The sequence below is a fragment of the Odontesthes bonariensis genome, chromosome 19, assembly GCF_027942865.1.
Source record: "Odontesthes bonariensis isolate fOdoBon6 chromosome 19, fOdoBon6.hap1, whole genome shotgun sequence".
In the NCBI taxonomy this organism is placed as follows: domain Eukaryota; kingdom Metazoa; phylum Chordata; class Actinopteri; order Atheriniformes; family Atherinopsidae; genus Odontesthes; species Odontesthes bonariensis.
In genome coordinates this window covers 11,706,654-11,732,006 of record NC_134524.1, presented here as the reverse complement: position 1 = coordinate 11,732,006, position 25,353 = coordinate 11,706,654, and the positions used below count along the sequence as shown (strand labels likewise).

At 40.5% G+C, this 25,353-nt stretch overlaps 1 protein-coding gene across 1 annotated transcript in view; it reads right to left on the bottom strand.

Annotated features, from left to right (window-relative positions):
• The window catches only part of LOC142368422 (glucosidase 2 subunit beta-like), a 132,852-nt gene that overhangs the window by 72,623 nt on the left and 34,876 nt on the right, over positions 1 to 25,353 (bottom strand). Inside the window, exons 9-10 of the mRNA XM_075450578.1 lie at positions 14,020 to 14,106; positions 2,365 to 2,434 (exon numbers count right to left, since the gene is read on the bottom strand). Coding sequence (XP_075306693.1) covers positions 2,365 to 2,434; positions 14,020 to 14,106 — 157 coding nt within the window. The remainder of the gene's footprint in view (positions 1 to 2,364; positions 2,435 to 14,019; positions 14,107 to 25,353) is intronic.

The window sequence follows — 25,353 nt, the reverse complement described above, 5'->3', positions numbered from 1 at the left end:
ATAAACTAGCTGCATAAACACGCAACATAGGAAACAGCCCTCTGCAACAGCCACACATTAAGAGCAGTCTCCCTTAGATGTGTTCGAAGTGACGGCTACAGGAACAGGTTCGGGAGGTATGGTAAACAAAGCTCTCGTGCATTGATAATGTGTTTGTTATATTCAGACAACAACCAAGCTTCTGGGAATGCAATGATGCTTCTATTCAAACATTAAAATGTTTGGATAGCTGAATTTCTTTCAGTGTCTGAGCTATAACATTTTCATCATAATATCATGTATCATATAACTAGTTAACAGCCTACTTAAGGGTACCCTGTGAATCTAGCGGGATACATTTGTATGAATTCAAACTTACTATAATCAAATTGGGAAACTTTTATAAATAAAACAGTTAAATGTGCTGTGTTAAGAATATCAACACTGGCATTTGCATGCAGAACAAATTAAGTATAAATGTAACACCATGGCAGGCAAGCAATGCAAATATTGGTTGAAGAAGTATTCAGAGTCTTTGCTTAATTACGGAAAAGTAACCAATACAGCAACGTAAAAAAAATACTCAATTACAGGTAAAACAGCAAAATGCGGTCAATGGGAGTGGAGATAGTTAGAAATGAGTAAAATACTTCGGATCTAAAGGGTAATGATAAAAGTAAGAGAAGAGGAGAAAAAAAAAGATCAAAAGCGTATATTTTTTGTTCCCACATGTTGGATCAATGTTAAAACAAAAGAAATCAAAAAGGTTTGCTATCTCTTGTTTAATCCTTCACAGTGTGGTGCACTTTTAAAAGATGAAGATGTCATCTTTTGTGTAAAATGCAGTTGGTTAAAGCAACTGGTAAAAAAAAAAAAGTACCTGTGAAATCCAGAGGGACGAGGATGAAGAAGCATAAAGTAAAATCCAAAAGTAAAGTACAAAAACCTCAAAATTACAGTGAAGTACAAAGTAGGGCTTAAAATACTAATAAGTGTGTGCTACCTACTGTCAAACAGCAGTCAAACCCCCCTGCCATCTCTACCATCTGCTCTAATATACTGTATTTAAAAACTACTTGATCCATAACAGAGGTTTTACTGAATATTCTTCAGTTATAAGTCTGAAATAATGACTGAAATAACACCCATCATTTTACAAATGTGACATCTGTGTTTTTTTTCGGTTGTACATTCAGAAAATAGTCGCCAAGTTGGCAGCAATGAGGGGAAGTTGGAAGAACACATCTTGTTGCTGACAAATACAGAGGAAAAGGCAGAGGTGGGGCTGTGCAGTGCATGAGGAGAAATACGTGGACTGGTAAGGCTTAACTGGGAAACAAGGCTTAAATGGTACAAAAAGTCAATTGTCATCCAGTCCGAGTACAGGATTTGAATAAATGAGCTCAGTTACTTTCCACCAACAAATATGAACCATCAAATGCACTAATGCACTTCCACCCCCTGAAATAAATGTACGAAAGAAGTGCCCTTTTTTTTTTTTTAGACAAATAAAGCACTTTGTCAGACCAGCATTTCATTTATCACAATGACCAATCACTTAATCAAATGTAAAACTCACATATATCTGAATCCTTTCCATAGGCTAATCAGAGAACGATATTGTACATTGTCAAAGAAGTCATGTCTGTTCTGTTGTGAGAATAAGGACTGTTGCAGGAATCAGAACTAAAGACTTTATCCTCGTATAAATGTGAGACTGTTCAGGTCCACGTTTTTTCGAAAATAGCCGCGGTCAGCCACTGAACTCAGACAAGGCCCGCTTTAACTAAGTCCTCCATGTCTTCTTGTCCAAAACTGCCCGATTAACTGCCCGTATTACTTTGTGTAATTGTTCTGTGAAATATGTTGTGGCGTGTTGCTTTGCTCAGGCTTGTAACACCACCAGATACAAGCTAACCCGGCCTTATCATTAAAGGCTGTTAGCGATGTAATCCCCGAGGGTTTCATTTTCACTTTATCTGAAAGCAATTCTATTGTCCTAAATCATGAGTAAATAGTTTTGGCAATATATGTTCATGCTATCTGACATTCCTTCAGATGAGCTCCATTAATATCAAGGTAACAGTGCTAACTCTTTAACCACAAGACAGTGGCACACACTGTAGTTGACCCATTGTGAATACCTTAATAAAAACGCCTTGACTGGCAGCAGCAGAATTACACAAAAAAAAAAAAAAGCACCCAAGCCTCTAAGCCTTAGTGTTGGGGGGGATATACAAATTTGTACACATACAGACAAATGTGTGCACATAGTCCTGTAATGTAACTGGATCTTTATTGCTATTGTGAGAATAGAAAGGACAGATTTTAAATGCGGGGTCAAAAAAAGCAGTGGGTGTCAAGAGGATAGAGGTAATAACTTACCTTTTTCAGCTGCCTTTACATGAGGATCTTCACTCCCAAGACTGCCTGGGGCGCCATGTGTGTCTTTGATCTACAAGCACACGACGGAAGCAGAGAGGGTGAGAAAACAAGGTCAAAGATCTGCGCACTCAGAAGACCTTGGGTATCACCTGCAATATTGCATAAAGTGACAACAAAGCTGTGTGGATGCGAGAGCTTGTGAGAGACAGAGAAAGTGATTTTAAGAGATAATTTCAGCTCAAGTCCGTGACTCTAATATGCGCCTCCCAGCAGACACCGACAACACTTGATGCTTCAAAAATACAAGGCATTTCTTGCTGTGCTCCAGGAGGCTCCCAGGAGCCTTCGCGAGACACTTTAATGATGAAAGACAACACGCCTGGATGCTTATGTTGTTTTAGGTCGCAGGGGGAAATACGGCAAAGCCAAAACAACGTCAGGTCTTTAATTTTCCTTTAAAGGTGCCACATTCATTTAGAAAGGTTTAAGTCACACACTGGATCCGCACCTTGTGGACGCTGTGGAAGATAATCACCTCTCAAGAATAAATATTGACTGCTAAGCTGGAGCGGCAAAATACCTATATACTTAATAACAAAGTATTGATGTTTATCCGTAGCCTGGAACCTACCTGAAGTTAGAACTGCTGATGATTGTAGACGTTATGTATTAAAGACAGCAATAAAACAAAGCACAGCATTCTATCATAACATTCATGAAACTGAGGAGACTAAGCATGACACTAGTGCTACATATGGGATAGAAGAAATATGGGATCTGATTTGATGAGTTGTCACTTGCTGCATGCTGTCATTTTCTCCTTCATTGGAAACCAGACTGTAAACTCAACTGTGAAAGTGAAAGGTGTTGCCAAATGCAATGTGACTCACCACCTCTGAGGAGAACAAAAACCTGCTTAAGATCACTGTGATTTTTCCGTGCTGTATTTGCAGTTCAGAACATTTTTGACAGGCCGGACTCAACACAAATGAGGAAGCCGTCAAGCAAGAAACTGCAAAGAACCAAAAAATAAACACAACAAAGAAAAACATGTCGCTGAGTTACTCTGACAAGCATTCTAAAGCAATAACATGCAACTGTTCTACCATAAATAACAGCTTCAGAGTCATTTCGATGCCACACTGGCGTGTCATAGCACGTCTGTGCGGCGACTCTGCCGGTGGTGGCGGTGTGCAATGAGTCGCCAAAAACACAGAGTGGACCGTGGCAGATTACAACTGCTGGGAACACAAGGCCCTGCAGCAGCAGTGGACTGACATAACCTGCCCAGGCTGCTCAGATTGAGGAGAAAGACTCATGCAAGGAAGCAGAAAAGATGCAAGCCAACTAAGCAAAAGGCTAGCACAAACGGGACTGGCTTAGTTCTGACCAACTTTCATGAGTTAGAAAGTGAATGCAGAAGAGTAGATGGAAAAACTTGGCTCTCTTCACATGTGCTAGGCTTTGGACACAAATTAAACACCATATATCAAGGAGAAAGAGAAACAGAGCTTGCAGCTAACTAAATAACTCACTTTATAAGCACTATCACTTCATTACAGAAGAGGAACTGCCCTGTTTGTGGATATAAATGACTCATTCTGAAGTAATGAAAATATACCAGTTCTGATTTTCAAGTTCCAAAAAACCTTTGTGAGCTAATTTGTGACCTACCTGAGGAAATGAATCAACTAAATCTATGATGAATCTATGATTTGCTATTGATTTTTCACCTCGTCTGAACTTATTTTGTCTCTATGGTAAAAAATGACTAGATCATCTATCAATGAACGAACCTACTATTAAACATATAAACAAAGTGAGGAGAATAGAATGATCCAAATTTACACGTGTCTTGTATCGTTGAAGCCTGATAAGCCAGAGGGTTTGCTTCATTGAACCATTTGGGCAGTTCTCTGTGGAAACAGTTTGGAAAAAGATTAACTAAGTGAAAAGAAGCCACCTCCTGTGATAATTTTCACACCAAAAAAAAAAAAAAAACAAGATGTTAATTGGTCTGAACTGACTCGATGGATTTTCTCTTGATCATGAATCTCATGAGAATCCAACTGCTTGATACAGTAATTTGATCTGTGGCTGTAACAAAGTTCATTTAGGTTCAACAAGTTTTAATCAATGCTCAAGTCAGCCAATTTCTAGCTGCCAGCTAGATATTGTGTCAGAAAAAGAGCATCTGCAGCGACAGGGTTCCTGGTTCGACTCCCAGCTGGGGCCTTTCTCTGTGGAGGTTGCATGTTCTCCCCTTGGGCCCTTTCTGGGTTTTCTGGCTTCCTCTCACTGAACAAAAACATGCATGTTAGGTTAATTGGAGATTCTAAATTCACCCTAGGAGTGAGTGTGAGTGAAAGTGATGCTTGTTTGTTTGTCAGGGTGTATCCTGCCTCTACCCTGGCAGCTTGCACAGGCTTCAACACCCTCTGGCTCTGAATTTGATGAAGTGGGTATAGAAAATGGATAGATGGACGTGTTCAAGTAAACTGGACTGGTCAGAATTACAAATGAACATAGGAAAAGAAGGAGGAATAATATCATCTAAATTCTCTTGCTTGGACGTGTAATATTATGTAACCTTAAAAAAACAAACATTAAGTATGGTTTTGTAAAATAATATCCAGATCGAGAAGAGGACCAGCAGCATAGAAGCTATTGTGGTCATAGTAATAGTTGTGGTAGCCAAACTGAAGTGACAATAGTTAAGGCTCATCTAACAACAACAGCCTCAATGAGACAAGTTCCCGGCTCATATTGTCACACTCGAGAGGCAGAAATAATGGAGGCGTCACTTCAAGTGCATGTCTTTAGTCTACCCATCTTTTCATGTTCATACCATTCCCCGGTTCTTGTTTGTGTCTGTGAACGAGACACTGGCAGAGTAAAGCCTTGAAGCAGCCGTACAGGCCGCTTTCAGAAATCAGCCGGCACAAGAAAACAGAAGCTTGCTCTTGAAAAATGTCTGCCTTTGAAGGATCTTTATTTGCCATTCCCCAGCTGCCGGGGACATGTGTAACTGCTTAGACATACAATGGGTGCACCATGGGTATTTGTCCATCGAGAACCGGGCCCAGTAAATGAAAGGAGGGACACACATGCCCAGGAAGCGGCTAATTAATTGACAAGTAGATATTTCTGAATTTATAATCATCAAACAGACTTCATTTTGTTCCCCCACCACCATCCTTGCCAACCCCTCTTCCCAGGCGACTTACTTAGGAGACTTATCTTATAAATACAGCCCTAATCAAAATAAATGACTAAGACCTCTAAGGGAGTTGAAGGCTATACACATTTACATCAGAGGAACTGACGCAATTTAAACAGCCGCCTGTGCACCACTAACTTAAGGTTCAAATCACAGAGAGCACCAACTTATGTAATACTTCCAGCCCTTTTTTGTTGTGGTTGTTGCTCAGTTTGGCAGACCTACATTCATGACAGCCAAGTAGGAGAGACATAGCCTCCTTCTATGAGAGTATTATGCTGAATTCCCACGTCTCAGTTGGTGTGCCACATTTTGCAGAATTTTCTGAACATCACAAGTGTCACATGCTACTTGTTTTAGTGCACGTTGCATGTGTGTGTCCTCTGCATTTGTGCACATCCGTGCTGTGAAGCTCATGTTTAATACTTAGTATTCATCCTCCAGTTTTGTACAGGGTACACATGTCTTATAAAAATGAAACAGTGACTGATTTTAACAGCTTCTGCAGGCTCTGTGAGCCACCGACTGTTTTATAGCTGGTCGGTGATGTCTGGCTGCAGAGAGGAGTGGTGATATATGGATCATAAAGTTTCACTTTGATGGATATGTTCCTTCCACAAAGCACTATACAACAGATTGCAAAGACTATGTAGCCACAACTCTCGGGGCCCAACGGCTCTCTGTTCATTTAAAGTTATGCTGTAACAGATATTTAATGCACTGGCTTCAGCTGTACCAAAGACAAATTTAGATTTTATGTTTAGACTGCACTCTCTGTGGTTCAGCGTGTATTTCGGCAGAGGAACAGAGATTAAAAGTAAATGTGGAGACAGCACAATGTTTGCAGAGCTCAGAGAATCTCCTCTGCCTCATGACACTGTTGCTAATGCAAACTGAACCTGACTGAGACATTTTTGGAAGCCTCTGCTGAGTTTAACGTTTGGACGGGAGAGCAGAGTGGAAGCATGATGTGGACCCTGCGTAGACTCTCTGCTGAGTTCAACATTCAGAAAACCTCAGTCCTCCTACATCGCCTATAAATTCAGATGCTGTGATGCCTGCCAGAGGAAGCCCTTAACAAGACGTTTAAGAAAGACGAGAGTATTTTCTGTTTGCAGAAAAAGCACCATCGGGATTTTAAAAAAAATATCCAAATTGGCTGGTTGTAAAAGGTGGGCATATTGAACACTGGACACCTTTGCATGTCAGAACACTCAACACACTCTCCTCTCCAAGGACAAGGATACACACCTAAAGTCATTTAGCATCCTTGCAAAATATGTGGCTGTACAAACTTGGAGATGTATTGATTATTTTGCAGGTAATACAGTACAGCTAAATATCCCAGCTGACTATTTCTGATTACCTCCAAGATGAGCAACACAGAGACCATTTTCCTTTAGGGTGTCAAATTTAAAGATGACCATGAAATCAGAGCGTATCATTTTTCTGGTGATACACACACGGATTTCCATGTAAAATACAAATACCCTTCCTAAACATTGCTGTACACCTGGCACACCTGGCAAATTGGCAAAATTAGCAATGGTGCCTCTTGCCATCATCCAAAAAAAAAAAAAACACGAAAAGCTGCTCAAGGATCTCTACAAAGAGCCTACAGCACAGATTTAGCCATCATAATCCCCAAATCTACAGATTTCAAATCCATCAGACACCCGCAGGATGGACTGGAAAAAACCCAAACCACTAAGGACCCATCCTGCGACGCACACAACCCAAACCTTGCAAATGCCCTGGAGCGAGACACCCCCCAACAACAACAAAAATCTGTCTGTTTCTCCATCCATTTTGTTTAACTTTGCCATGTTTCAGAATCGAATGCTGGCAGCATTTAAGAGTAGATCAAGGCAGCACAGACAGTGTGTGGTAGTCTAAGTGTGCATATGTGCGCCTGAGAGACGGCGTGTGTCCTCTGTGAGAGGTAAAATAATGACAGGCGAGAATGGATGGCTGGTGATGCTGTTTGGAGGAAAGCGCCACATTTTTTTGGGCCTCAGGCTGGGCAGCTGCAAGAAAGTTCTTCTTTCTTATCCCCCTTTCCCTTGGTTCCCTCCGCCGCTCCTTCCTCCCCCCCCCACCTCCTCATCATCTGCGATGCTGTTCAAACAGAGGACAAAGATACCCCGAGTAGTTTTCTTTTTCCGATTCCATACATGGCTGCTGGCACTTTCCCCTTCTGTATCTCTAACTCGCAGGCACAGTGGTGTCAGATTGAGTCATTGTGGTTTTAAGAAGTTAGTCTTATGAATCATTTCAATGTTTTTATTCGAACAAAATTATTACGCGTGCAAGTGGCACATTCACAGACAAAAACGCACAAACTGAAAAACCTATCTATACATAAACGGCCCCCTTCTGTGGCTTCCATACTTCGGATGAGAGTAAGAGCCCATTAAAGTTGTTTAATATTAAAAGGTTACCGCATTTCTCTACATTTATGCATGCAAAGCGGACGGCGACCGGCAGCGAGAAAAATGGCAGCTTGCGTGACAGTGTCACACTTTCGGGTCATGCCAGTTGGCTTCTCCCATGTGCGACAGCGGTGAGATCCAGACAGAGCAGCGGCGAGAAAGTGCAAGAGCAGACACGGAGAACACTGAAGATTGCAGCCAAGGACTAACACTTTAACATCAAACGAACCTTGTCACAACTGAGCAAAGGAGCCACCCCTTTTAACTGTGACACCAGTCAGCTGCACGTCACATGGAGCGAAGAAAGTCAGGCAAGCACAGTGTTTATTAAATAAAAGAGCAAGGAGGGAGCTGTGATACAGCAGCGGCAGCAAAGAGCAGTGTTGTCAAACGTTCATAAACAGCACAGGAAGACAGCATTTCCCATCCCTCCATGAAATTGAATGTTGGGGGTGTGGGGGGGGGGTAGTGTATCTTCCAATGTAAGTAAAGACAATCACTGAAGCTTCAACATGAGAAATTAGATATTGAGAGGCTGACATCGAGTGGCAATAAAGTAAACAGCAAAAGTGATTATTCAGAGGTTTGGTTTTATGATTTATAGCGTTAAAGCACATTTCTGCAATTTCAAGGGGGGGTGGTATGATTCGGTGGTATCAAGAGAACAGCAAGTGCCTTAATGATTAAATAATAAACATGTTACAGGGAGGACACTTTCCCGCCGATCGTGTAAACATCAAAACTGGCAAAAGAGGCGCAGTTAAGTTTAATTCCGATTGTGCCATTCTGTGCTGTAAATGTGGCAGTCTGTTAAGAAACTGATTTGTATCCATATGTCGGCATTTTAACCAACACCATCAGATGGATCAGCAGAAGTTCTGTAGTCATACTAAAATCTAAAGAAGCAGATCAATGAACAGCAGCCAGACTCTCGGCAAGGAGTCTGTGACAGAAGGGAAACAGGTTGGTAAAAAGGAGTAGGATTGTCAGGAAGACAGACCAAAAAGAAAGGCTGTCTCCTCGCAGGCGCTGGCGACTGGTTCTGTCAGTCGTCATCGCGTGCCACTCTACCTCCTCGACACAGTGAAACTGAGGCAATGTACTCCATGAAATATTCACCAAAGTTGTTTTTGCTTAAAAAGGAATGGTCTGAGGGGGAGGGGATCAAAATGTGCTGCGATAGATATATGGAGAGTCCCCCAAAAGCTCTGGATGTCAGGTTTGCTTAAGGCCTCTGTACAAGGGTGTGACAGGAAGAACAGCAGGTGGTCCATTAAATCTTCACAGAAATGCAGCCTGAGCATCCCATCAATCTCCACAGCCGAAGCACCCTGTCCCAAAAATACCCAATTCTTTCACTTCTTCTTTTAGTCAGTGCTGTTGCGTATAAGTTACACACCTAGTTCACTAGTTTAACCGGGGAACACACCTAAACTTAATAAACTCTATATTCACTGCCAAACTAACTGCTTATATTACCACCACCGTCCAACACATAGTGAGCTGATCTCACAGGATATACTGATGAGAAAATGGGGACATTAACAACAGGGACTTGTAGAATGGAAAGATTCAAATCAAAGAGCTTTTTTTCCCATTGTAACAATATTTAAAGTCGATTTATTTGAACTAAGGCCAGCCACGGCCTAGCAACCCTGAGGATACGACAGGTTATACTCATATCAACATCAGAGTAAAGACAAATATATAGCTCCAAGAGAAAGACTTTTGACAAATCCATTAATTTGCCTCTCGCACAGACAGCTCTGGCACGGCCATTGTATTTGTGACGGCCTCCGTTGCCAGGATGTGTATTATGTAGTAAGCGAGGTGCGGAGTGCGGCATGAAAACACGCCATTAGCCACAGTAGCTACTGTGTAAGGCTTCAGTCTTAACACAATAACACCCAGTCCCTTTGTATCTGTGAGAAAAGGTCACATCTGTCGCCAGTCTTAATGTAGCACATTCTGTAACACATTCTTCTCCTGATCAGCAGTTTTGATTACACCATCTCAGGAAAATGAAAGACTGGTCCTACTTATAACTGAATGGTGACATGGCTGGAGGACAGCTGCGGCAGAGACGCTTGATTACACACTGAACGTGAGAATCCAAGACGTATAGAAACTAAAAAGCCTCAGGGGGGCTTCACAACCTCTTGTCATACAAGTGTCTCTCTGATGTTTAAGTGCCGGCAGCGTCCAATGGAAAAGCAGCTCAATAAAAACGGTTATCACTTCACGGGCTTATTTTTAACTGTTTTGCATATAACAATGACTACATCAACTTCATCGCACAAGCTGAAATGAAAAGCATTTTCTCACATCACCGATCTGTTAAACTGTTAAAATAGCATCAGCAGCACTGATTTTTATCAACCCTCTTACAAACCTCTCTTTATCAAACCTCCTACCCTGCAACATTTAAAAAAAACTTTAAATCTTAAGAATTTCTTTCTGCATTAAAAAAAAAATGCATTTACTGTACTATACCTTAAGTGGGTATAGAGGATGGATATATGAATGGACTCCGCCATTGGTGGAGAGGCAGGGTACATCACAGACGGCTCGCCAGTCCATCACAGAGACAAACAACCATGCACACTCGCTCCTCGGTGCAATTTATAGTCACCAATCCATCGGGGAGAACAGGCAAACTCCACAAAGGAAGGCACCAACCAAGATTGGAACCAGGAACTTCCACACCAACCATCCTGACTTAACAAAGAACGAACACTCTCAATGCTTCAATGAAATAGTTCAATGTAACCTTTGAATACAAATGAAACTCCAAAACTATTTGTTACGAAGGCATGACATTTATTTCCTCTATGTTTGGCTTGTTTTGCCAAATTTAAATTTTTCTTGTTATATCGATATTGCAGAATTTGAACTTAAGGTTTGTTTTTGTTCACAGCCCAAGAGGCCCTCAAATTAGTCGGTGCAAGCTGAGGGAGACAAATGAAAAATGAAGAATAAATCCTAAAAGCTGCAATTTCAGCAAATGTCTTCAAGGTGCAGTCCACACTGCACAGGTAGGCAAGCTCAGGAAAGGCAGACTTCTGTTTCTACAAATGAGACAGTCGCCAACCTGTGTAAGGTCAACCTTAAACGGTGTCTATGTCGGGGACTCATAGCTCCTTTCTGACAAAAATCAAGTTTTTGTCCTTGTTAACATCTCCTTAAGATGTTTGCTATGTGATAAATCAAGAGCAAGATCAGTCATTAACGCTAACAGCTACTGTCTCAGAGGTGAGCCCTGACTACTGGCCGAGTGGAGCTTTAGAATGAATTTGCATATGCTGTCAAAAAGCAATAAAAGTGAGAAGTTACAAAGCCATGAAAAAGAGGCTAATTGGTGTGTTTTGCTCTTGCTGTGAGGATGGCAGACCTGGTTGTGATGCCACAAAGTCAGATTCCACCAAAGATACAAGAGAGAAAACAGGTCTGCAGTTTAGGTCTGCAACTACAATTCTGAATATATTTGGTCTTGACACTATGATTTTATTTGCAAAAAATAAATGGAAATAAAGTGAAATACATAAATAAGTGAAAAATACATATATCAATAAGAAAATATGAATAAAAATGATCACCAAGCTTGAGGTCTGGAGCACAGTGCTGCGGAGAAAAGGTACGTAGCACTTACAACATAGCATGCCGCAAAGTTGTGGATTATAGTCATTTCATAAGAATTTACAATTTACATTTGTAAGAGAAATTGAAATGTGATTAATCATACAGCATAATTTCTGGGCAACCGCTTTGCAAAATTGACCTAAAACAGTTTGTTTTTGCGGCTGAATTATTAATAAAGTCTGACGCTGTTCCAGCCATTTATTCAGGAGACACATGTCCCTTAATGGGTAAATTATGTTTTTGTTTTTTTTGTTATTTTTTCATATTTTCTCTCTTTCCTACTCTTATTCACAACAGCCAGCAAAGGGCTCCCTGACCTTGCTTTTCCCCTTCTTAACAGCTGGCAAAAAGCCCTCGGTCAGCCACAACCAGCCTAATATGGTTATGTTTCTAAGACTGGTGAAAGTGACAGAAGGCGCATAAATTCCCAGTCCCATACTTTCACTTGCATGTGACCTTATATAATTAGTTTCTTCCTCTTGAGAATAGGTCTCTGGTTCATATACTTGTGGCAGAATTAACCCCACTGTTAGATTTGACAATTTCATAGGGTAGAAGAGACGGGGCAGGCAGTTCATCTGCTGGCGGGCGGAGATATAGGTGGGTCCACATAAGGATATTCATAGCTTTCTATTTATTGTGTGAAGGAATCGGTGCAGGGACTTTAAATACAGGCTGAAATCTGTCCATAGCTATGTCGCCATCACCAAACACCAAACAAAGAAAGACGTCTGCCTTGTCCAAGCCTTCAAATTTCTTATTTGTTGTTGGATATTTTCCAAGTTATTCTATTGATGCATTAAGCCAGCTGGTATATTTGAATATGAAAGAAAAATGCTTTTGTTCTCACCCAAAATAGGAATAAAAAAAGAAAACTATCCTGAAAATGTAGTTTTTTGTGCAGCAGAAGAAAAGATTTAATTTATCCACATTGTAAAAACAAACATTGTAGAAACAAAATCATTCCGTTTTTGCTCCATATGTATTTCAATAGTGTTTTTATTAAAAGACGGGGTACAGGAGTTCGCCTCACGAGTCACATTCTGTGATGGAACAACACTAAGATAAGCCAGGCGCACGGTGAAATCTAATCTGAAGCCCTGTGATATGTTTTTTCTTTTTTTGTCCATGGAAATGACTGGCTTTTTATTGGCAGAGTGGGTTATTTGTGCAGATCTCGCTGTGGCTTAGTGAAGGGACTCAATCACTGCTGCCCAGCGATAGGCCTCACTTTCGTCCTCCCCCTCCTCTCATCTTTTTATCTGGAGGAGCGGAAATGAAAGGATGGTATCGGGTGCTCTCCCAGTCTTCGGTTCAGGAGATGGAGAAACACGAAGGTTTTCTTTCAGGCCTTGGTTGTCAGATGAAAAACATATGAACCCGTGCTCTGACACAAATGTGCTAGGTGAGCGCAAACTCAACAAAAGAGAGAATCATGAAGTAATTTGTGTTGTGACAGCCACGTTTACAACCCAGGAGTGATCAAGCCTTTGCACATTAAGTTAAAGGAAAACAAAGTCTCCTCACTCTGTGCTTATTGTTTTCTAACTGCTCTCAGAGGTTAGTGCACACAGCCAGAGAAGACACCAACGATTCGGCTTCAAATGTTCACGTATGTAGCCATTTTTAGCAAGTTGTTTTTTAAACTGCCGGTGGGAATAAGCAATAGGTATAGGTCAAAGCGAAATGACAGATTTTTGAAGATGTCTGTATTCTAAAAGGTTTGTCACATTATTTATTCAGTTTGTGAATTTCAGTGCTTCATTCATTAGATCACTGCAAGAGAAACTTTTCCTGCACACAACTTCGGTTAACTCCGGCGTGAAAATTCACACCGTTCTTCACACTGTCTTCATTAACCTTTAAAGGAATGGCAATGGCGAAGAACAAATGTATTAACTGTGTCCAGGTGAAATCATGCTTCTGCAAAAATTGACAGAAATATGACTAACTGATGGTTGCAGAAACCAAGATGAACCAAGCTTCCAAATAGTACCAACCTGTCATACAACTCAGCTTATCAACTGAAATTACTCAGCTTAGATAATAGCATCTGTATTTGAGCATGAAGCCATAATGTTCCAGGTTTACCGCCTTAGTTAAAAGTATGAGCAAACTAACATTTGCTAATAAGCACTAAACATTAAGAATGTGGGTAGGCGTGTCATTCATTTTACATGGATTTGGTCACAAACTGAGCAAATAAATCTATTCAATAATAACGGCTCTAGATGAAAAGAGACACTAGCATAAAAGCACAGTTCCTTATTGTATTTCACACAAGAACTAACCAAAGCAGCAGGAAAAAAAAAACATTAACAGAAAGAGACATGAACAATTAATACTCTGAACTCTGGATCTTACCTTGACACGGTCTCCTCTTGTCAGAACGTCAAAGAGTGTGTGCCGAAACCTGGTGAGATCCATTTGATGGTCTCCTCCCAACAAAGCCTGGGGATGAAACCGCCGTCATTTGCCAAAACTTTTGCAAACCGAACCTTAAAAAAACTTTAATTTCATTCCATTCATCTGATGTAGCATACACATTCCGTAAGCAAAAGCAGTAAATAAATAATCAGTCCGAGCATGACGACTAGTTGAACAAGAACTCAACATGAGGGTTTTTTTTCCTTCTATTCTAAATTTTTAATTCATCCAGATACATTAAGTGCATATCCCTTCGAAAACATGTACACAATCTGACACACATCCAGGGCCTGCTGGTCCCACAGGAATGGGTTTATAAAATGTTCATTACATAACTAATAATAAACAGCACATCATCCATCTCCCATTCACCTCGCCTCCCAATAATCCCCACGGCCATATCTGCTCATCTGTTCAAGTCACCCTCTCATTAAATGAGCTTTTACAGCCATACAGAAGAAGTTTAAGCATATAAAAGTCAAATGCCATTCATCAAGAAGAACGTTTAGGTTATCCAGATACACACGGCATGCTTTAATTCACCGGAAGACAAACGCATCATTCCTTCTATTTCAATAAACACAAGCTCCAGCAGGGAGAAATAAATTGACAAGCAAATTAATCTGCCGCCTTTTGCCAGCTGAAATGGAAGTCAGTGAGGCGGCGAATACCAGTGAATGCCCATCAGTCACAGGACCTTCTGCAATGCATGAAAAAACAAAAAGCCTTGATGCTGCAATACATCAGTAGGTAAAGGATGGTGACGGAGGTGTAGAAGTTGATACAGCTTTCAATATTTTTTCATCAGAAACGGTGTCACCTGGAAGCCATTTTGGCAGGGATGTGTCGCAGCGGGCGCTGGCCTTTACATACCACGCAACAATCGAGCTAAGCTAACAGACATGACAGATTCGGAGAACTGGACTGAAAGCCAGATGTGTTGATGAGTTGTGCTTGAGGCCAAAGTTCATCACTGCTTTTAGGGGATTATGTTTTCACTTTTTGTTATTGCTTATGCGCCTTTACTCATTAAGAAGGTGAGGCTAACAGACTGATGACTATAAATTGATTCATTGTCTGAGCTATCTAACAAACTTAAATATCAGTGTTGGACAGACGTCACAAGATACTTCAAGATCTTACTTTGGATACATATATATATATATAAACATATATATAAAATTCACCTGTAAATTAATGAGAAATACATCTGGAGAGATGGGGTTTTTTTAAGGTAAAATATTTTAAATGTTTTCATCATGCTTTTCTAAATCAGAACTTTAACACCAGTGATTACATTTCAGTGACTCATGTTGCTGAAATTAAGCAGCGGTACAATACGCATTTAAGTTGTATCCCAACTTCAATTTTTAAGAGATTGAACTCCCGACATGAAAACTCCACATCAGCTCAGAGAAATAAGCCCTAAACTTCATGCAGGTAAGCTAACACTAGGGCTGATAAAACAGTATGCAAAGATATTGCCTTACAAGAGAGAAAAGATCAAATAACATGGTTACATACTGAGCTATGTTATTTGATAGATCCAGCTAGTCCCAGAAGCACAGTTCAACAAATACTACTTATATCTACCTGGCATAAAAATATTGGGTTTCAAGTTAGAGTTATGAAATGTATCGCCTCGCAAATATGTGGAAGGAGCACAAACAAGAGGATGAAACATCTATTACCATGAACCCACACAAGTGAAAATATTATCACTCCCACACAGTATTAAAGTAGTCGCTGAGCTATTGTGTTGGACTGCATTACAATTACATTTGTACCCTGGAAAGCAATCACTCCGTGCATGTGGTGTGTGATAAACTTTTCAGTTTTGGGGCTCCATACATATGCAGGTGTGCAGTTTGATTTATGTGTCAAGAGAGGACATTTGTACTGCTTGAGAGGGATTATCCTCTTCCACTTTGTTTGGCTTGCAATCCTAATGTGACCTTTTGGAGAATTCTCCACAAGCCAAAGGGAGGCACAGAGTGTGTGTTAGACAAAGGCCACTCTGAAGGATATGTAGCACCTGAGGTGGAACAGAGGTGTGGCAAAAACTTCACAGAACATCCTTTAAACAACTGGATTGCTGCTATTAATTCTTCTAGACAACATTCTTAACTTTTGTGCCCCATTTTAGGACTGAGTGTTACAAAGCAAGACGATCACGACTGAAGAGGCTGAACAACTAGAGGGAAACACGGCAGATGTTCAAGATGGCTACAAATACTTTGGGGTCTCCAGGGCAAACGCCAACCATGAAGGGCACGGTCATAAGGAGGTCAGCCACAAACAAGTACCTACAAAGAGTAAAGCAGGTCCCGAAGGGTCAGCTTCAACGGGAAGAACAACGTCCAAGCCATCAACACGTATGTCCCACCAGTTATCAGATGCCCTGTTGGTATAATTACTCAGACAAAGGAGGTGATAGAAGCCACTGATATCAAGACAAGAAAGCTTGTCACAATGCAAGGACAGTTTCACCTGAAGTCCAGAACCCTAAGATAAAGGACAGGAGGCTGAGGATAAGTGAGTCACAGCTACTATCCAGGACAAACAACAAAGATCCTGGAGTACACCAAGAAGATGAACAGCTGAGTGAATCAGTGGGGTTACATGGCACTGAAATGATCAGATAATTGGCTAAATTACAATAAGATTGAGTTATTAAGTGCATGTAGACACCTTAATCTGCCAAGAAATTGGTTCGAATCGAGTTAGTCGCGATCGGATTAAGACCCCGAGATAACTCGGTTGAAAGTCAAAATAAACGTGCTGGTAGACGGGTGAAGCACATGGTGATTTAGACTGTGCGTTCTGCGCACGCTCGAGATTTTTTTCCCGAGGTCGGGAACCGGAAGTCGGAAGAGACGATATTACTGTTGTATTCTCGGTCGGAAAGAAAAACACCGCGATTGAGAATGGCTTTGTGAATCTTGTTTGTGCAATAAGCAGCTCATCACAAACGAAATGTAGAGGGACGTACCTTCATCTTGCTCTTCATTCACCATTTTCTCGAATGCCTGAGTTTGGTGTTGAAGCGGTCAAACGGAAGTTGCTCTATTAGCAATAGTTGAAATGGGTACAGCGCCACCTATCGTATCGGAGCATGACATGCTTTGTGCCTCTGATCCGATTCATTCACCGCCATATATCCAAGGATAATTACCCTTGCTCAACTCATTCTTATTGTAATTTAGCAAATTATCCGATCCTTTCAGTGCCATGTAACCCCACTGACTGACTCAGGCTGCTGAAACCATGTAAAAAAAAGAGAAGGAAGAAGAGGGACGATCAAGGGAGGATAAACTCCTGCAAGGTATGGACACCTGACAGGTTGAAGAACTGGCTGATATTGAGAAGTCCTATCAGTGGCAAGAAAAGGTCAGGGTAAACCACGCTGGACAGGAGCCCAGGTGCAGGCTGTGCAAAGCTAACCCCAAGACAGTTCTGCACATAATAGCGGGGTGTAAGAAGCAGACAGGGATGACATACATGGATCGCTTTAACCAAGTGGCTACAGTAGTGTACGAGAACATCTGTGCCAAGTATGGTTCGGAAGTCCAAAAGTAAAAATGGAAGGCACTGTCTATCTAAAGTTGAGAGAGAATAAAAGGTTTCAGGCTGATAAGCTAATGACGCTGAGCAACCGGACATTGTGATGGTTGACCAACTGCAGAAGAAGCAGCAATAAAAGATGTAACAATCCTACGTGACGACAAAATCCAGAAGAAAGAACACGAGAAGCTCACAAAGACGAGTCAGATCTTATAGATCAAGGTTATAGCTCTTTTACTTTGTTTGCAATAGAAAATAATAAAGTTTTGCAGTATGTGTGTCTGCAAGGAACGAGATCTTTCTAATTGCTCTGAAAAAGAAAGAAAAAAGCTGATGTGTGTTTAGAGTCTTTGTTCACATCAGTAGATTGATGCAGAGTACGCTGGTGTTTTGGGAAAATGATCAGCCTTTATTGTCATCTTCCTCATTAGTCAATGAGTCCCATACTTTCTGCAAACAGTCATCAGTATACACTCCACATCTTAAGACATGCCAGTTGTTTGGCTCTACATAGTTGCTCCACTTTGGTCTGGACAGATACATTTATTGGGTTCACTGCCATGAAATTTGGAGGAAATAGTCACGGATCCCAGATGTTGAACTTTCAAGACTTTAAGTGCTTTCGAACAGAACAGTTCTATGGACTCTCTAAAGGTTATGAAGACTGAAGGACAATAATCAACAATCGATTCCACTATGTTTGAAGTTCTTAGAGGTCACAGTGTATTCAGTGTATTTAAAAGGGTCAAAACCAGCTTTGTCAGAAAGATTGTAGAAGATATCCAACACACGCTTTGTTTTTTTTAGCATGAATGGAATCACAAGTGTGTTAGTCAGTCATGTTCAGTGAGACCGAGTCTCCACTGGTCTGCGCATTCTTACGTGGAAAAAAATTACTTGGCCTCAACAAGCTAAAGTAATGAGGAGGACAGGAAACCTGCTCGGGCTAACATGGCACTGCACCAAACTCACAGTGAAATTAAAACCTTATTATAATAATAATAATCATACTTTCACGGGGAGTACAGGTCATAGAAACATTTTATCTCAATATACCATCTGTTTCCAGCAACCATGAGCTGAATACGGCAGGTATAGATAACGGATGGACGGATGGATATACCATATGTTAGCTCTACTATCTCAGAATTAAAATTGATAAAAAAGTATTCGCACTGTACAGGCAGTAGTCATGTCATGCGAGTGTGCATGTACTTGGTTTTGCAAGTTCAGGTTAAATCTCCGTTTGTAGTTGAATAACTTTAATCAAAGCCTATTGTCAGATGCACAATAGCAGGCACAGACATTCACACAAACACATCCTCATACCTGCTCATTAAGTTTAATTTCAAATGGAACCACTTGACCTACAGTAACGCAATGTGAAGCAGAGGCATGTACATGCGCCTGTGTTCACTTCTATGGGGCACTCGCCAAGGGCAGTGACTGAGTTAGGTATGAGAAAGCATCACAAAGAAGCGGAGTCGAAACTCAGAGGGTCAATAAACTGCTTTGGGACTCAGAGATCATATGTTCAAGTCCTGTGAGTGCTGCTTAAAGAGTTTAAATGTCTCCAGGTTTAAGAGGTCAAAGTAAAGAGTGAAAAGCTTTAAGTTGGAAAGTTTCATTCTCTGATTTAATGGCTCAAACTGTGACTGAGCAGCTTTAAGTTTGTCAAGATGAGGGATCAAAGCTCTTCAAGAAATAAACTCTGCAGTTCAGCATCCGAACAGAAGAATGGAACCAGCTCAGAAAGGAGGCTGAAGCTGTGGTTTGGTGGTTCAGGCAGATACAGAGCAGCTTCTGGAAGCAGAGGGAGGGGGTTCAACTCCTGTGGATGCTGATGGCTTTTAGAAAAGGAAGGGCAGGTTGTTCAGCTCAGAGCAGGCTGGGATTTTTTTAAGCCAAAATGAAAAGAGAAAGTTTAGGATTCGATCTTTCAGTGTGTAGTTGAACAGCTCAGGCTGTTGGGTGAAAGCATTGAGCCTCCAAGAACGTGGAGACTATGATCACAGGACTTTTAAAGTTCAACAAAGTTGCTCAGAAAGAGTAGCTCAGGATGATGGGAAGCTGCCTGGGGTTGTCCAGGTTTTGCTCTTTAAGGAATCTAATCATCATTTCTTTCGGATAGAGACCAACTATCGAAGTAAAGTTTGTGTGAAAGTGTGAAAGGGCAGATAGCTTAGACTGATAAAACAGTGAGGTGGTGTTTGGGAGGGTTTGATTTAGTTATCAAAGTTTCATTTTCTTAACAATAAAGATGCCATGTTTATCCATTCTAGTTCTCTTGTAACTGCATGCTATTATAAAGTAACTTCAAATCAAATCCATAAGTGTGCCTGCCTACCCCGCCCCCCCCTCTCAGAAAATAGTTCCGACGTCCATAGGAGGAAGTGGCAGCCTAGGACTTTATAAGCCAAATCAATTGATTTTTATGGGACCAGAGAGATAGATGAAGGGCTGTGTGTACAGAATGTAGATACTGATGAATTGCACAGCCAAGTGGATTTTCACAACATCAGACAAGATCACAACTCAAGATTCACCACTTCCAATGCCCTGCAGGAGAAGGAAATTGGTGAGGCTGGGGAAGATTTCAATGGTCAAAATGAAGAGATAAATCAGAGGGTGAAACACTTCTAATAATGGGAGCTGGTTAATACATAAGCACAGACTGGGTGAAAAAAGCAGACACTCTTACCCTTTGGGTCTGAAAAGTGAAAACAAAATGGAAACACCCGAATGTGCATTCTTTTTAATGCCCATTGGGGGTAACTACTAAATCAAATTTAATCTCACTGTAAAGTTAACCATTTACTCCACTTGGTACTTCATTCATTCATAATCTCAATAAAAATTAAACATGAAAAAACAAAAATCTCACTGTAAAATTTACGTGACTGAAGCATGAAAGTTGACAGGTACCACGAGCCATAATTGAAAGGGAGTATCTAGTAGATCTGGTGCGTAATAGAGTTTTTCCTTTTACATTTGCATATTTATGATAGCTAACTCAAGTATCCCAAGTATGTTTGGAGCGTAAGTTGTGCACGTTCTCAGAATTTAATGCTACACATCTGCAAGTTACAAAATGGTTGCGATTTAAGAGACTGTGTTGGGGCAAATGTACCTGGATATCCAATGGCCTTGATTTAGGGGCCTTAAATATAACCTCATCTATCATCTCTATGTACATTTTTTACATCCTGCAAAAGCGCAAGGACTATACGGTCTGAGTTCCCCTACGAGTGGACAAGAGCCTGTTGCCTTTGTGAGCAAAAGGTTAAGAAGCAAGTATATCCTCAGTTTTAGATAAAAGTAGGGTAGGAATGCAAATCCAGCCATGCCTGGTCTTGCCAGCACATTCATTCATGTGATATCCATTGGCCATTAGCCCCTTGTGAATAATTAATAGACTCCCGCTCCATCCTGCACTGCAAAGTTGTATCCTCATGCGCAGTTCGCAGTTAGAAGTTGTCTTTGTAGTGTGCTCACAAGCAATTACTTTCCTTGATGCTGCCAACATACGGGGGCACAGCAGGGGGGTCTGCTTTAACTGCTTGTACTTGATGTTAGTTTGGTGTATAAGGGCCCTAAATGGCAAATATGTGCTCAAGGATGTGTACATGCATGAGTGGACAATGAACTGCTTTGTAAAGCTGGTATTACTTTCATCAGTTTGCCTCATCTTTGCCACTTAACCCTGGGCTTTTATCCTTAGTAAACTAAATAAATAAATGCACTATTGATCCTCTTTCTAACCCTTTGACAGAAAAAACCTCAACCGAAATAATAGAAATCAGAGGTGGATTTCCCAAGGTACACCCAAGAACACTGTTCAACTTCACTGACACTGACGGGTAAGGATACATTCACTCCCCTGAGTCGTGTGGTCAAATTTGAAGTCCAGCTGGATTTGACTGAAACATTCTCTGGTAATTTCAGTTTTGCCCCTATGGAAAAAGTGAGACTGGAATCTCTACTTTAATTCAGTGATCAGAGATTATTCAGGCTCATTGAGTGATTACATCGCATTGCTCTGTGAGATTGCACCATTACAGTGGAAACCGCTTATAGTGGTCACTGATATAGTAATCAACCGCTCATATAGATCAAAAGGCTTGGGACAGAATCATTTCTATACAAATGCTGTTTAAATAATTTGTTTATAGTAATCAAGAAATCCGCTTATAATGTTCATTTTTGGCCATTTTATGAATGTAAACATGTGCAAAAATAATTTTAAAACTACGTGTAGCTATTTTATTTTTTACTCCCTTGATTCCTTTCTGGACGTCTGCTTCTGCCCTATGCTTCTGCCTCGCTAGCTAACGTAACGAGTTGACACCGGGCAGCAAGCGCGCGAATCATGGCTGGAAAAAGGAAGTCATTTTCTCTGAATGAAAAACGTAGTCTCCTCGAGGCGTATGACAAATTACCAAAAACGAGCCAATGAGATGCTGCGGCGAAGCTTGGCATTCCTCAGGCTACCTTGTGTAGTCTAACTAAGCAACGAGAGACAGTCATGAATGCTAACGACGGCGGACTGCGCAGTACTGTAATTAAACTTGCATGATAATAAAATTCAGTAAATGCTGAAGCTATCCGTTTCATTTAATTTTTCTCATTGAAAAACGATACAAATGGCATTTAGATGATATTCTGCATAAAAAAAATTAAGTGAAATACCTGTACTGTAATACAAATTCGGTTTTAGTAATCAACCGCTTATAGTGTTCAAATTGGCTCTGGACCAACGTGATCACTATAAGCGGTTTCCACTGTATTCTACCACAGTTGAGGAAACAACCATATTGTGCCAGACAAACTAAGATTGCCCAAAAAAAAACCAGGAATGATTTATCAATATTACACTGAGTAAAAAAAGTCACTTCTGGATTTTTACTCTTCAATCGAAGAAAATTAAATGAGAATTGAAGGGGAATGACACCAGACAACAGATAAAAGTGATTGCACGCTCTAAGCTGACAACTGAATGAAATGTAACTAATACAGTGGAGATTTTTGTAAGCTAAATGCTTATTTAGAGTAATTGTGACTAAAGCATCAATTGATGAAGCTGAAGCTGATAAGCCATATAATCATTTTGCAATGTACCAGGCAAATTAGGCCACCTGAGGCAAAGTAATTATGTAAGGGCTAATCAAACTTAATACTCTGAAAGCCTTTTGGCTAATTTCACTTAGATCTGCTGCTGAGGCATAATCTTTTAGAGAAATACTTACATAGATGAGCCAACAGTTTGCTCCTGACACTTTCATTTGTTTATTAAAATTCCATTTTAATGTAGAGTATATAACTTTAAGTCACAATTTGATTGGATGTTACAAGACTCTGAAAGGTATTGAGTTTCCATTGATTCAGCTCAAAGTGAAAGTCAAAGCCAAATTTATTTGTATAGCGCATTTCATGTACAAAACAATTCAAAGTGCTTCACATTAAATAAAAGCATTGCTGCATGGAGTGTAAGAAGCATTAAAAATACATAAAAGAATATAAAGAGAAACGTATAAAATAATTCAAATGAATTTAAAAACAAGCAACAGTCCAGATAAGTTAAAAGATATTTCATGCATAGACACATGAGAAAAGAAATGTCTTTAACCTGGATTTAAAAATGTCTACATTTGGTGAAAGTTTAATCTCCACTGGCAGTTTGTTGCACTTGTTTGCAGCATAACAGCTAAATGCTGCTTCTCCATGTTTAGTCTGGACTCTGGACTGGACCAGCTGACCTGAGTCCTTGGATCTAAGAGCTCTGCTGGGTTTATATTCTCTGAACATATCACAGATGTATTTTGGGCCTAAACCATTCTGGGATTTGTAAACCATCAGCAGGCTTTTAAAATCTACTCTGTGAAGCCAGTGTAAAGATTTTAAAACTGGTGTGATGAGTTCAGATCTCTTAGTCCGGGTTAAAACTCTAGCAGCAGCGTTCTGGATGAGCTGCAGATGTTTAATGCTCTTTTTGGGAAGTCCAGTTAAAAGAGCATTACAGTAATCGAGTCTACTGGAGATGAATGCATGGATGAGTTTCTCCTGGTCTTTTTGGGAGAGGAAACCTTTAATTCTGTTGATTTTCTGAGATGGTAAAAAGCTGCCTTGATGACAGCTTTGATGTGGCTGCTGAAAGTCAGATCTGAGTCTATCAACACTCTGAGGTTACGAACTTGGTCAGTGATTGTAAGGTCCCCGAGTCTCAAGATATTTACCAACGCTGACCCTCTTCTCTTTGCTACCAAACAGAATGATCTCAGTTTTGTCTTCATTCAACTGTAGAAAATTCTCTCTCATCCAGCTGTGTATTTCCTCCAGACACTGACACAGTACGTCTGCTGGGCTGCAGTCGTCCGGTGACAGAGACACATAAAGTTGTGTATCGTCTGCATAACTGTGATAATTGATGTTAAAGTTCTGCAATATCTGACCCAAAGGGAGCATATACAAGTTAAACAGAAGAGGTCCAAGAATTGACCCCTGGGGGACTCCACAAGTCATGGCCACTTGCTCAGATTCATAGCTGCCAATTGTAACAAAATAACTCAGACCTTCTGGACCTGAACCAGTTAAGGAAAGTCCAACCCAGTTTTCCAGCCTGTGCAACAGGATTCTGTGATCTACAGTATCAATCGCAGCGCTGAGGTCCAACAGAACCAGGACTGAAACATTACCAGAATCAGTATTCAACCTAATGTCATTTAACACTTTGACCAGAGCTGTTTCAGTGCTGTGATGACGTCTGAAGCCTGATTGAAAGTTATCAAGACTTCCACTTTCATCCAGAAAGTCGTTGAGCTGGTTAAATACAACTTTCTTAATAATCTTGGATATAAAAGAGAGATTAGAGACAGGTCTGTAGTTGTTCATTATAGAGAGGTCTAGAGTTCTCTTCTTTAGGAGTGGCTTAATGGCAACTTTCTTTAGTGACTTGGGAAAAATGCCTGACGCCAGTGAGCTGTTAACTATTTGTAGGAGATCACTTTCTACTGAGGTAAAAACAGTTTTTAAAAAGTCGGATGGTATTATGTCCAGAGTACAAGTTGTTGATTTCAGATGCCGAACTGTTTCCTCTAGGATTTTTAAATAAACAATATTAAATTGTGACATAACGTCAGATTTATTTCAAGGTTTTAAACACAGATTAGTTTTCTTGTTTGTCTGTGTTGCGTGAATGTTTTGTCTAATTTTTATGATTATTTTTGGCAAAACAAGTTCTCGGTGGAGAGGAGGTCTGGGTTTGACTGTTTAGGAGGATTTGTGAGTTTTTCAACCATAGCAAACAGAGTTCGAGAATTGTTGACATTCTTATTAATCATTTCAGATAAATGCAGCTGTCTGGCCTTGTTGTTATAACTACGCAGGCTTTGTTTGTACAGCTCAACGTGAATCTGAAGCTTTGTTTTCCACCACTTACTTAACAAGGAATGTGGTCCTTGAAAGGTCATGTTGATCTGTCCATGAAACTCAACTCGACTGAGCACGTAACTATACTGTCGGTAGATGCAGCTCATGTTGTTGCTATAACTTTTCTCAAAATAGCAATATGCTTGCATTAGAAAATTAAGCTAATTGTATCATGTAAACTGTAAACATGTAAAGTTAGCTAGTTTATCAGACTTTTACGCATTATTTTGGGCTTATGAGAAATAAGAATGTCCCCCAAGGCTTACCGTAGTGTCAGCAGAC